At 38.4% G+C, this 11,780-nt stretch overlaps 1 protein-coding gene across 1 annotated transcript; it reads left to right on the top strand.

The window, feature by feature from the left end:
* Window positions 1-1,694: 1,694 nt before the first annotated feature.
* On the top strand, window positions 1,695-11,780 carry LOC106566378 (uncharacterized). Its single transcript, XM_014134340.2, has 14 exons — window positions 1,695-1,797; window positions 1,891-1,958; window positions 4,946-5,005; window positions 5,154-5,234; window positions 5,482-5,559; window positions 6,727-6,771; window positions 6,897-6,968; window positions 7,253-7,330; window positions 8,464-8,550; window positions 10,182-10,220; window positions 11,004-11,075; window positions 11,235-11,267; window positions 11,372-11,439; window positions 11,524-11,780. Exons 2-13 carry the CDS (start codon window positions 1,916-1,918, stop codon window positions 11,422-11,424), a joined length of 741 nt encoding a protein of 246 aa, XP_013989815.1. The 5' UTR covers window positions 1,695-1,797; window positions 1,891-1,915; the 3' UTR covers window positions 11,425-11,439; window positions 11,524-11,780.

Genomic DNA, 11,780 nt, shown 5'->3' with positions numbered 1-11,780 from the left:
AGATAAGACGGGCTATGTGCACACTGCCCACAAAAATTAGGTGGAAACTGAGCTGCACTTCCTAACCTGCCAAATATATGACTGTATTAGAGACACATATTTCCCTCAGATTACACAGACGCACAAACAATATGAAAACAAATCGAATTTTGATCAACTCCCATATATATTAGGTCAAATACCACAGTGTTCTATCACAGCAGCAAGATTTGTGACCTGTTGCCACAAGAAAAGGGCATCCGGCGAAGAACAAACACCATTGTAAATAAAACCCATATTCATGTTAATACATATTCCCTTTAGTACTTAAATTATTATCACATTGTTAAAAAACTGTACATAGCCATAATATGACATTTGAATTTCTCTATTCCTTTTAAACTTTTTGTGAGTGTAATGTTTACTGTTCATTTCTGATTGTTTATTTCACTTTTGTTTATTATCTATTTATTTTTGCTTTGGCAATGTAAACATATGTTTTCCATGCCAATAAAGCCCTTTTGAATTGAACTGAATGTTTTTCCTCTGGCTTGTGACGATGGGTCTATTCATTACACCGATTATGTAGTGAAACGTTTTGTCTGTTGCAACGAAAACAAGATTTTCTATTGGACAAATTCATGTAGGTCCCTCCCCGTTTAGTTCTGTTTGCTCTGTTTACTTCCGTTTGGTTCTTCAACTGTAATTGTTTTCTGTTGCGATGCGTAATGAATACACCCAATGATCATTCCACAAAATAAAATAAAAAAGTGTGACCATCCTTCCATCCCACAGACAGAGGTCACTCATTCACCACCAGCTACTCTGCTACAATGTATCCATTTCATACTGTATGTATGAAACATTAACACCTGTTCTTTCCATGACATAAACTGACCAGGTGAATCCAGGTGAAAGCTATAATCCCATATTGATGTCACCTGTTAAATCCACTTCAATCAGTGTAGATGAAGGGGAGGAGACAGGTTAAAGAAGGATTTTAAGCCTTGAGATAACTGAGACTTGGATTGTGTATGTGTGCCATTCAGAGGGTGAATGGGCAAGACAAAATATTTAAGTGCCTTTGAACGGGGTATGGTAGTCGGTACCAGGGTCACCGGTTTGTGTCAATAACTGCAACACTACTGTTTTTTTTTTACACTCAATGGTTTCCTGTGTGTATCAAGAATGGTCCACCACCCAAAGGACATCCACACAACTGTGGGAAACATTGGAGTCAACATTTGCCAGCATCCCTGTGGAACGCTTACAACCCGTTTTGTTACACCCGCAATAACATCTGATAAATATGTGTATGTGACCAATACAATTTGATTTGATTTGAACACCTTGTAGAGCCCATGCCCTGATGAATTGAGGCTGTTCTCAAGGCGAAAGGGGGAGGTGCAACTCAATATGAGGAAGGTGTTCCTAATGTTTAGTATACTCAGTGTATACCTCAATGGGATGAACCATTGCACAGGAAAGTAGCCCATCTTTGGTAGAAAGTAATGACCTGTGTGCAGGTACTGTAGGTAAGGGTAGCCATATTGATGGATGAAAAATATCTTAGGAGAACAAACATTCTTGATGCTCCTTTGATACAGACAGTCCCCCACCAATCACTGAAAGAGCTGTGTCATCCCACTAATTTATCTGCCTATATGAGTCAATTGCAGATAACTGGTTGTAAAAAATACATACAGCTAGTCAAATGACCACAGCATTCGCATTCGTAAAATTCATAACTGAAACCAAAAGCCTCATATGCGCTGTCACCTTTCAACGAACGACACTGACTTTTAGGGGCTGAATCAGGTATTCATTTCTTAAATGTCTCTGTATTTTATCGAGGTTTTTAGAGATATTCTCATATTTAATCATCTATTTATCTCTGTTAAATGTGAACAGGTTGAGAGCAGACTTGAGTGAAACCATGCAGAGAGAGACTCTGACGATCATTCTCCTTTTACTCTGTGGTAATTCTCCTTTTACTCTGTGTTAAATCCACTTGTACTCTGTGGTAATTTCTTTTTACTCTGTGGTAATTCTCCTTTTACTCTGTGTTAATTCCACTTGTACTCTGTGGTAATTTCCTTTTACTCTATGTTAATTCCACTTTTAATCTGTTGTAATTACCTTTTACTCTGTGGTAATTCCACTTGTACTCTGTGGTAATTCTCCTTTTACTCTGTGTTAATTCCACTTTTAATCTGTTGTAATTACCTTTTACTCTGTGGTAATTCCACTTTTACTCTAACAGTATTGTGCATAAAGCTATTACAGTGATTACAATGTAACATTTGGCTTAACGGCTTTATTACATTTACATTACATTACATTTAAGTCATTTAGCAGACGCTCTTATCCAGAGCGACTTACAAAATGGTGCATTCACCTTATGATATCCAGTGGAACAACCACTTTACAATAGTGCATCTAAATCTTTTAAGGGGGGGTTAGAAGGATTACTTTATCCTATCCTAGGTATTCCTTAAAGAGGTGGGGTTTCAGGTGTCTCCGGAAGGTGGTGATTGACTCCGCTGTCCTGGCGTCGTGAGGGAGCTTGTTCCACCATTGGGGTGCCAGAGCAGCGAACAGTTTTGACTGGGCTGAGCGGGAACTGTGCTTCCTCAGAGGTAGGGGGGCCAGCAGGCTAGTGGTGGATGAACGCAGTGCCATTGTTTGGGTGTAGGGCCTGATCAGAGCCTGAAGGTATGGAGGTGCCGTTCCCTTCACAGCTCCGTAGGCAATCACCATGGTCTTGTAGCGGATGCGAGCTTCAACTGGAAGCCAGTGGAGAGAGCGGAGGATCGGGGTGACGTGAGAGAACTTGGGAAGGTTGAACACCAGGCGGGCTGCGGCGTTCTGGATGAGTTGTAGGGGTTTAATGGCACAGGCAGGGAGCCCAGCCAACAGCGAGTTGCAGTAATCCAGATGGGAGATGACAAGTGCCTGGATTAGGACCTGCGCCGCTTCCTGTGTGAGGCAGGGTCGTACTCTGCGAATGTTGTAGAGCATGAACCTACAGGATCGGGTCACCGCCTTGATGTTAGTGGAGAACGACAGGGTGTTGTCCAGGATCACGCCAAGGTTCTTAGCACTCTGGGAGGAGGACACAAGGGAGTTGTCAACCGTGATGGCGAGATCATGGAAGGGGCAGTCCTTCCCCGGGAGGAAGAGCAGCTCCGTCTTGCCGAGGTTCAGCTTGAGCTGGTGATCCGTCATCCACACTGATATGTCTGACAGACATGCAGAGATGCGATTCGCCGCCTGGTTATCAGAAGGGGGAAAGGAGAAGATGAATTGTGTGTCGTCTGCATAGCAATGATAGGAGAGACCATGTGAGGATATGACAGAGCCAAGTGACTTGGTGTATAGCGAGAATAGGAGAGGGCCTAGAACAGAGCCCTGGGGGACACCAGTGGTGAGAGCGCATGGTGCGGAGACAGATTCTCGCCACGCCACCTGGTAGGAGCGACCTGTCAGGTAGGACGCAATCCAAGCGTGGGCCGCGCCGGAGATGCCCAACTCGGAGAGGGTGGAGAGGAGGATCTGATGGTTCACAGTATCAAAGGCAGCAGATAGGTCTAGAAGGATGAGAGCAGAGGAGAGAGAGTTAGCTTTAGCAGTGCGGAGAGCCTCCGTGACACAGAGAAGAGCAGTCTCAGTTGAATGCCCAGTCTTGAAACCTGACTGATTAGGATCAAGAAGGTCATTCTGAGAGAGATAGCAGGAGAGCTGGCCAAGGACGGCACGTTCAAGAGTTTTGGAGAGAAAAGAAAGAAGGGATACTGGTCTGTAGTTGTTGACATCGGAGGGATCGAGTGTAGGTTTTTTTCAGAAGGGGTGCAACTCTCGCTCTCTTGAAGACGGAAGGGACGTAGCCAGCGGTCAAGGATGAGTTGATGAGCGAGGTGAGGAAGGGGAGAAGGTCTCCGGAAATGGTCTGGAGAAGAGAGGAGGGGATAGGGTCAAGTGGGCAGGTTGTTGGGCGGCCGGCCGTCACAAGACGCGAGATTTCATCTGGAGAGAGAGGGGAGAAAGAGGTCAAAGCACAGGGTAGGGCAGTGTGAGCAGGACCAGCGGTGTCGTTTGACTTAGCAAACGAGGATCGGATATCGTCAACCTTCTTTTCAAAATGGTTGACGAAGTCATCCGCAGAGAGGGAGGAGGGGGGGAGGAGGATTCAGGAGGGAGGAGAAGGTAGCAAAGAGCTTCCTAGGGTTAGAGGCAGATGCTTGGAATTTAGAGTGGTAGAAAGTGGCTTTAGCAGCAGAGACAGAAGAGGAGAATGTAGAGAGGAGTGAGTGAAAGGATGCCAGGTCCGCAGGGAGGCGAGTTTTCCTCCATTTCCGCTCGGCTGCCCGGGAGCCTTGTTCTGTGAGCTCGTAGTGAGTCGTCGAGCCACGGAGCAGGAGGGGAGGACCGAGCCGGCCTGGAGGATAGGGGACAGAGGAAATCAAAGGATGCAGAGAGGGAGGAGAGGAGGGTTGAGGAGGCAGAATCAGGAGATAGGTTGGAGAAGGTTTGAGCAGAGGGAAGAGATGATAGGATGGAAGAGGAGAGAGAGAGCGAAGGTTGGGACGGCGCAATACCATCCGAGTAGGGGCAGAGTGAGAAGTGTTGGATGAGAGCAAGAGAGAAAAGGATACAAGGTAGTGGTCGGAGATTTGGAGGGGAGTTGCAATGAGATTAGTGGAAGAACAGCATCTAGTAAAGATGAGGTCAAGCGTATTGCCTGCCTTGTGAGTAGGGGGGAAGGCTTTATCTATTGTATCTGAATTATAATAAACATGGAGAAACATTAGCTGTTATATGTGGTTGAGGTTTGAACCGTGTTACTTTGCCATCTCAAACAGCACTAAATCTCTCTACTGTCATTCAAAAGTGAAAGAGAAAATGATCATGAATGTTATTACCATGTTACACATATAACAAACTCACTATCTCATTCCTTCTCTAGCTGGGCTTCCAGGTGACTGTGGAGCAATAGAGTTTCCAGTACTACATTCTGATATAACCGGTAAACAACATTATCCTTATTGGCTGAGTGCCAGTCTGTTTTCTGATGTGGGACCAAGCTATTCATTTTTATTCCCCCATGTACACTAAAGCATATGCTAGTTTAATTCAATTGTGTTGTCATCAACATGTTGATATATATATTTCAGACTGTATGAAAATGACATGTGCCAGGAGTATCAATGCCTGTGTGGACACACATGGACAGGCCCCCACAGAACAGCTCAAGGGTGAGGAGGACAATGTCAGGTGTCTTAGTTAGAATACATTTATAGATCATTGATTAGATCATCTTGCTGTTTTATATATCCTAAAGTATATACGTCTTTTCATCATGCATTATCAAAACAATGATACGTGATATAATATTCTATTTTATTTATTAATATTATTCTATTTTTTTCCCCTAAATCAAAACTGATGTCTTTAGGCCTTTTCAATCATTATTACTGGTAACTAACCTGTTTTTTGTTGCAGGTTGTGTTGTCCGCAAGTGTAGGAAAATGACCAACCGTTGTGTAGATCAATTCTTCCAACAGTACCTGCCCCTGTTATGTGAGTTAAGTTCATTACAGTTTAGTATTATTACAGTGTAATGATTCATTACAGTTTAGTATTATTACAGTGTAATGATTCATTACAGTTTAGTATTATTACAGTGTAATGATTCATTACAGTTTAGTATTATTACAGTGAAATGATTCATTAGAGTTTAGTATTATTACAGTGTAATGATTCATTACAGTTTAGTATTATTACAGTGAAATTATTCATTACAGTTTAGTATTATTACAGTGTAATGATTCATTATAGTTTAGTATTATTACAGTGAAATGATTCATTACAGTTTAGTATTATTACAGTGTAATGATTCATTACAGTTTAGTATTATTACAGTGTAATGATTCATTACAGTTTAGTATTATTACAGTGAATTGATTCATTACAGTTTAGTATTATTACAGTGTAATGATTCATTACAGTTTAGTATTATTACAGTGAAATGATTCATTACAGTTTAGTATTATTACAGTGTAATGATTCATTACAGTTTAGTATTATTACAGTGTAATGATTCATTACAGTTTAGTATTATTACAGTGAAATGATTCATTACAGTTTAGTATTATTACAGTGTAATGATTCATTACAGTTTAGTATTATTGCAGTGAAATGATTCATTACAGTTTAGTATTATTACAGTGTAATGATTCATTACAGTTTAGTATTATTACAGTGTATTGATTCATTACAGTTTAGTATTATTACAGTGTAATGATTTATTACAGTTTAGTATTATTACAGTGTAATGATTCATTACAGTTTAGTATTATTACAGTGTAATGATTCACTACAGTTTAGTATTATTACAGTGTAATGATTCATTACAGTTTAGTATTATTACAGTGAAATGATTCACTACAGTTTAGTATTATTACAGTGAAATTATTCATTACAGTTTAGTATTATTACAGTGAAATGATTCATTACAGTTTAGTATTATTACAGTGAAATGATTCATTACAGTTTAGTATTATTACAGTGAAATGATTCATTACAGTTTAGTATTATTACAGTGTAATGATTCATTACAGTTTAGTATTATTACAGTGTAATGATTCATTACAGTTTAGTATTATTACAGTGTAATGATTCATTACAGTTTAGTATTATCACAGTGAAATGATTCCCTCCTCTAACTATGAGAACTGTGTTTTCTAGTGGCACAAAATCCAAAAGTTTCCTCAATTGTCGAACCAAATGCCGGTATGCGTCAATAATTTTCATAATAATGACAATGGGTCTTTTAAGACAGGGACAGAAATGATTCTAAACTATAAGGAGATGTGAATAACTGTCATTGAATGAGTTCTCTGTTTGTGTCAACATAGAGCTTTTCATGGCTGAAATGACAGATGCTTATCTTGAATGCTGGCTTGAGACAACAGACTCCAAAGTCGGAGGTGAGTCGATGTTCAGCAGTCAGTACAGTATTTTGATGGTGAATAAAATGTGTGGCTGAGTGTGTATACCTTATGTGATGGTCTGTATATATATCGACTGTATCTTTTGTTATGTAATGGTCTTTGTGTGCATATATACGTATATATATATATACATATACACTGTATCTGTTTTTAAGTGATGGTCTGTTTGTATACAGTATACTGTATCTGTTGTTAAGTGTGTTTTTGTACTCTATATTTGCAGAGGTGATCATTGATTTAAGACAGTCTTTCTCTTGCAGGTTGTTTAATGGACAGACTCATTGATAAGGCACAGCCGTTCATTATCCCGTTGTCTGCATTGATCTTTGATGATCCAGGTCAGACTTATTATCGCCTTAAAAAGTGATAGTTCACATTTTAAGTTTTATCTCCTAGGATGGTGTGGTGTTGATTCATCCATACAGTTTTAAAGTCCATCAGCCTGCTATTTAGCAAGTTGCTGAAGAGAAATGTGAAAATTAGTACTTAGACAACAAGGTATTCTATGAGTACTTAGACACCAAGGTATTCTATAAGTACTTAGACAACAAGGTATTCTGTAAGTACTTAGACAACAAGGTATTCTATAAGTACTTAGACACTAAGGTATTCTATAAGTACTTAGACAATAAGGTATTCTATAAGTACTTAGACAACAAAGATATTCTATAAGTATTTAGACAAGGTATTCTATAAGTACTTTGAAAACAAGGTATTATATAAGTACTTTGAAAACAAGGTATTATATAAGTACTTAGACAACAAGGTATTCTGTAAGTACTTAGATAACAAGGTATTCTATAAGAACTTAGACAACAAGGTATTCTATAAGTACTTTATAAACAAGGTATTATATAAGTACTTAGACAACAAGGTATTCTGTAAGTACTTAGATAACAAGGTATTCTATAAGTACTTAGACAACAAGGTATTCTGTAAGTACTTTGAAAACAAGGTATTATGTAAGTACTTAGACAACAAGGTATTCTATAAGTACTTAGATAACAAGGTATTCTATAAGTACTTAGATAACAAGGTATTCTGGGGGTACTTAGAAAACAAGGTATTCTATAAGTTCTTAGATAACAAGGTATTCGATGAGTACTTAGACAACAAGGTATTCTATAAGTACTTACATAACAAGGTATTGTGGGGGTACTTAGAAAACAAGGTATTCTATAAGTACTTAGATAACAAGGTATTTGATGAGTACTTAGACAACAAGGTATTCTATGAGTACTTAGACAACAAGATATTCAGTAAGTACTTAGACAACAAGGTATTCTATAAGTATTTAGACAACAGTATTTTATACAAGTACTTCGACAACAAGGTATTCTATGAGTACTTAGACAATAAGGTATTCTATACGTACTTAGACAACAAGGTATTCTATAAGTACTTAGACAACAAGATAATCTATAATTTTCATATCAGCTAAATCTGATTGTTCTATACTCTATATTTTCAGTCTTTGTGAGCTGTTGGCTCTCCCATGCTTTGAAAGGAATGGTAAGCTGCTTTGCTCAGCTAGATGACAACTACATCAAGGAAATGAGTAAGGCAGATATCGTATCATTTATATCATTACACAATTGTATTTAAAAATGTTTACATAAATGTACACATATACGAAATGTTCATGTACAGTGCCTTCAGAAAGTATTCATACACCTTGACTTATTCCACATTTTGTTGTGTTACAGCCTGAATTCAAAATGGATTACATAGATTTTTTAAAATTGTATTTAATTTGTAGACGCACCTTCGGCAGTGATTACAGCTGTGAGTCTTCCTGGTTAAGTCTCTAAGAGCTTTCCACACCTGGATTGTGCAATATTTGCACATTCTTTTTTAAATTCTTCAAGCTCTGTCAAATTGGTTGTTGATCATTTATAGACAACCCTTTTCAGGTCTCTGCCATAGATTTTCAAGTAGATTTAAGTCAAAAACTGTAACTCGGCCACTCAGGAACATTCACTGTCTTCTTGGTAAGCAACTTGAGTGTTTTAGGTTATTATCCTGCTGAAAGGTGAATTAATTTCCCAGTGTCTGGTGGAAAGCAGACTGAACCAGGTTTTCCTCTAGGATTTTGCCTGTGCTTAATTATTACAAGCCTACCCATAACTTGATGCAGCCACCACTGTGCTTGAAAATATGGAGAGTTGTACTCAGTGATGTGTTGTATTGGATTTGACCCAAACATAACACTTTGTATTCAGGACAAAAAGTTAATTGCTTTGCCACATTTTTTGCAGTATTACTTTAGTGCCTTGTTGCAAACAAGATGCATGTTTTGGAATATTTGTATTCTGTACAGGCTTCCTTCTTTTCGCTCTGTCAATTATGTTAGTATTGTGGAGTAACTACAATGTTGTTGATCCATCCTCAGTTTTCTCTTATCACAGCCATTAAACTCTGTAACTGTTTTAAAATCACCATAGGCGTCGTGGTGAAATCCCTGAGGGGTTTCCTTCCTCTCTGGCAACTGAGTTAGGAAGGACGCCTGAATGTTTGTAGTGACTGGGTGTATTGATACACCATCAAAAGTATAATTAATAACTTCACCATGCTCAAAGGGATATTCATTGTCTGCTTTTTAAAATGTTTACCCATCTATCAATGTGTGCCCTTCTTTAAGAGGCACTGGAAAACCTCCCTGGTCTTTGTGGTTGAATCTGTGTTTGAAATTCACTGCTGGACTGAGGGTCCTTATACAGTAGATAATTGTATGTGTGGGGTACAGAGATGAAGTAGTCATTCAAAAATCATGTTAAACACTATTATTATTATTGAGTTCATGCAACTTATTATATAAGTTTGTTAAGCACATTTTTACTCCTGAACTTATGTAGGCCATTACAAAGGGGTTGAATACTTATTGACTCAAGACATCACAGCTTAAAAATACATTAAAAAAAATATCTCTAAATAATATAGAAATAATTCCACTTTGACATAATGGGATATTGTGTGTAGGCCAGTGACACAAAATCTCAATTTAATCCATTTTAAATTCAGGCTGTAACAACAACAAAATGTGGAAAAAGTCAAGGGGTGTGAATACTTTCTGAACGCGCTGTAGATTCCCCTGGATTGTTCGGCCCTTCTATTGAATTCAGATTGTTTCTGTCTGATAGTAAGACGACTGAGTACTCCACCAATTCACACTCTTTTTTTTTCCAACAGAAAAAAGGGCAGAGAGAGAGATGAAAGACAATATTTCACGTAAGTAAAATGGCATTCTTTGTAATGACCGTATTAACTGAAGTCTACACTGTGTACAAAACACAAGGAACACCTGCTCTTTCCATGACATAGACTGACCAGGTGAAAGCTATGATCCCTTATTGATGTCACTTGTTAAATACACTTCAAATCAGTGTAGATGAAGGGGAGGAGACAGGTTAAAGTTAAAAGAAGGATTTTTAAGCCTTGAGACAATTGAGACATGGATTGTGTATGTGTGCCATTCAGAGGGTGAATTGGCAAGACAAAATATTTAAGTTCCTTTGAACAGGATATGGTAGTAGTTGCCAGCCGCACCAGTTTGAGTTATGAGCTTTGTGGGCACTATGGTGTTGAACGCTGAACTCTAGTCAATTTGATTCAACATGGATCAGCATCCCTGAGGACCGCTTTCGAAACACCTGGCCCCACGGGCCTGGCCCCACGGGCCTGGCCCCACGGGCCTGGGACCACGGGCTTCACCCCCGGTAAGGTGATGCATTAACCTGGCCCTGCTTGTAGAATCCATGCCCTGACAAATTAAGGCTGTTCTGAGGACAAAGGTGGGGAGCAACTCAATATTAGGAAGGTGTTCCTAATGTTTTGTACACTCTGTGTATTTATTTAAGTCTACACTGTGATAATGGTTCAAATTTTCACATATTACTATTATTGATAGTTGTATCATTTCAGCACTTGTAATTATGATGCATACATTTTCACACATTTAAGTTGTCTCTTACCAAGGGTGGAATCAGCTAGGTTTCCCTCTCTTTGTGGTAGGTTATATGACGTGCATGAGCAAACCTGTGAAAAACTGGAACTGGTGTAAAGGACTCATTGATGATCTTTTTGGTAAGTATTATAGTGAGAGATAAACAAACATTAAGACGGCTAGAAATGAAAACCCAGAAGACAGGGAGATGTTTCTACCTTTTGAAGTTGAAGTAGTTTGAATACAATTTATCTACCGGTTAATTAAATGCTGTCTAATTTTACTCTGGTTTACTCTAGCTTCATCACCAAAGAGGAAACGCCAGTACAAAGGTAAATCATTAGAAAACAACTTGGCCTGTGCATGATAAGTTAATATTTAAAACAGAATTTCCCTCACCACTTAAACCTATCCCTAAATCTTTTTCCCCCTCAAGACTTCCTCATCTGTTCAATCCAGAGTGGGATTACCGCAACAGCGAAATGCTAAAACTTGTTCTACGAGGTAATAGCCTTTCTTATGAGGATAATTGTTACATTTTCCTTGTCAAATGTATTAATTTGTGTTTTTTTTCTTGCTTTGTTTTAGGGGAAAGTTATGCATTTGCAGGTTTCCAAAGCAACAGGTGACTAGTAGAAACACTAGAAGAAAAAAAAGAAGTATTTTGAATTAATCATCCACAAACACTAAAGTTTGATTATACCTTGAAGATCATAATTGTATTGTTTTATCTTTAACATTTTCTAACTATTTTTTGTGTAAAGCACTAAGACTGTATTTTATTACATGCACTGATAGACAATGAATAAACGTTTTATAAATCACAATTAAAATGTTCAACTTTG

The sequence above is a fragment of the Salmo salar genome, chromosome ssa13 (assembly GCF_905237065.1).
Source record: "Salmo salar chromosome ssa13, Ssal_v3.1, whole genome shotgun sequence".
In the NCBI taxonomy this organism is placed as follows: Eukaryota; Metazoa; Chordata; class Actinopteri; order Salmoniformes; family Salmonidae; genus Salmo; species Salmo salar.
This window is presented reverse-complemented; position numbering and strand designations above follow the sequence as displayed.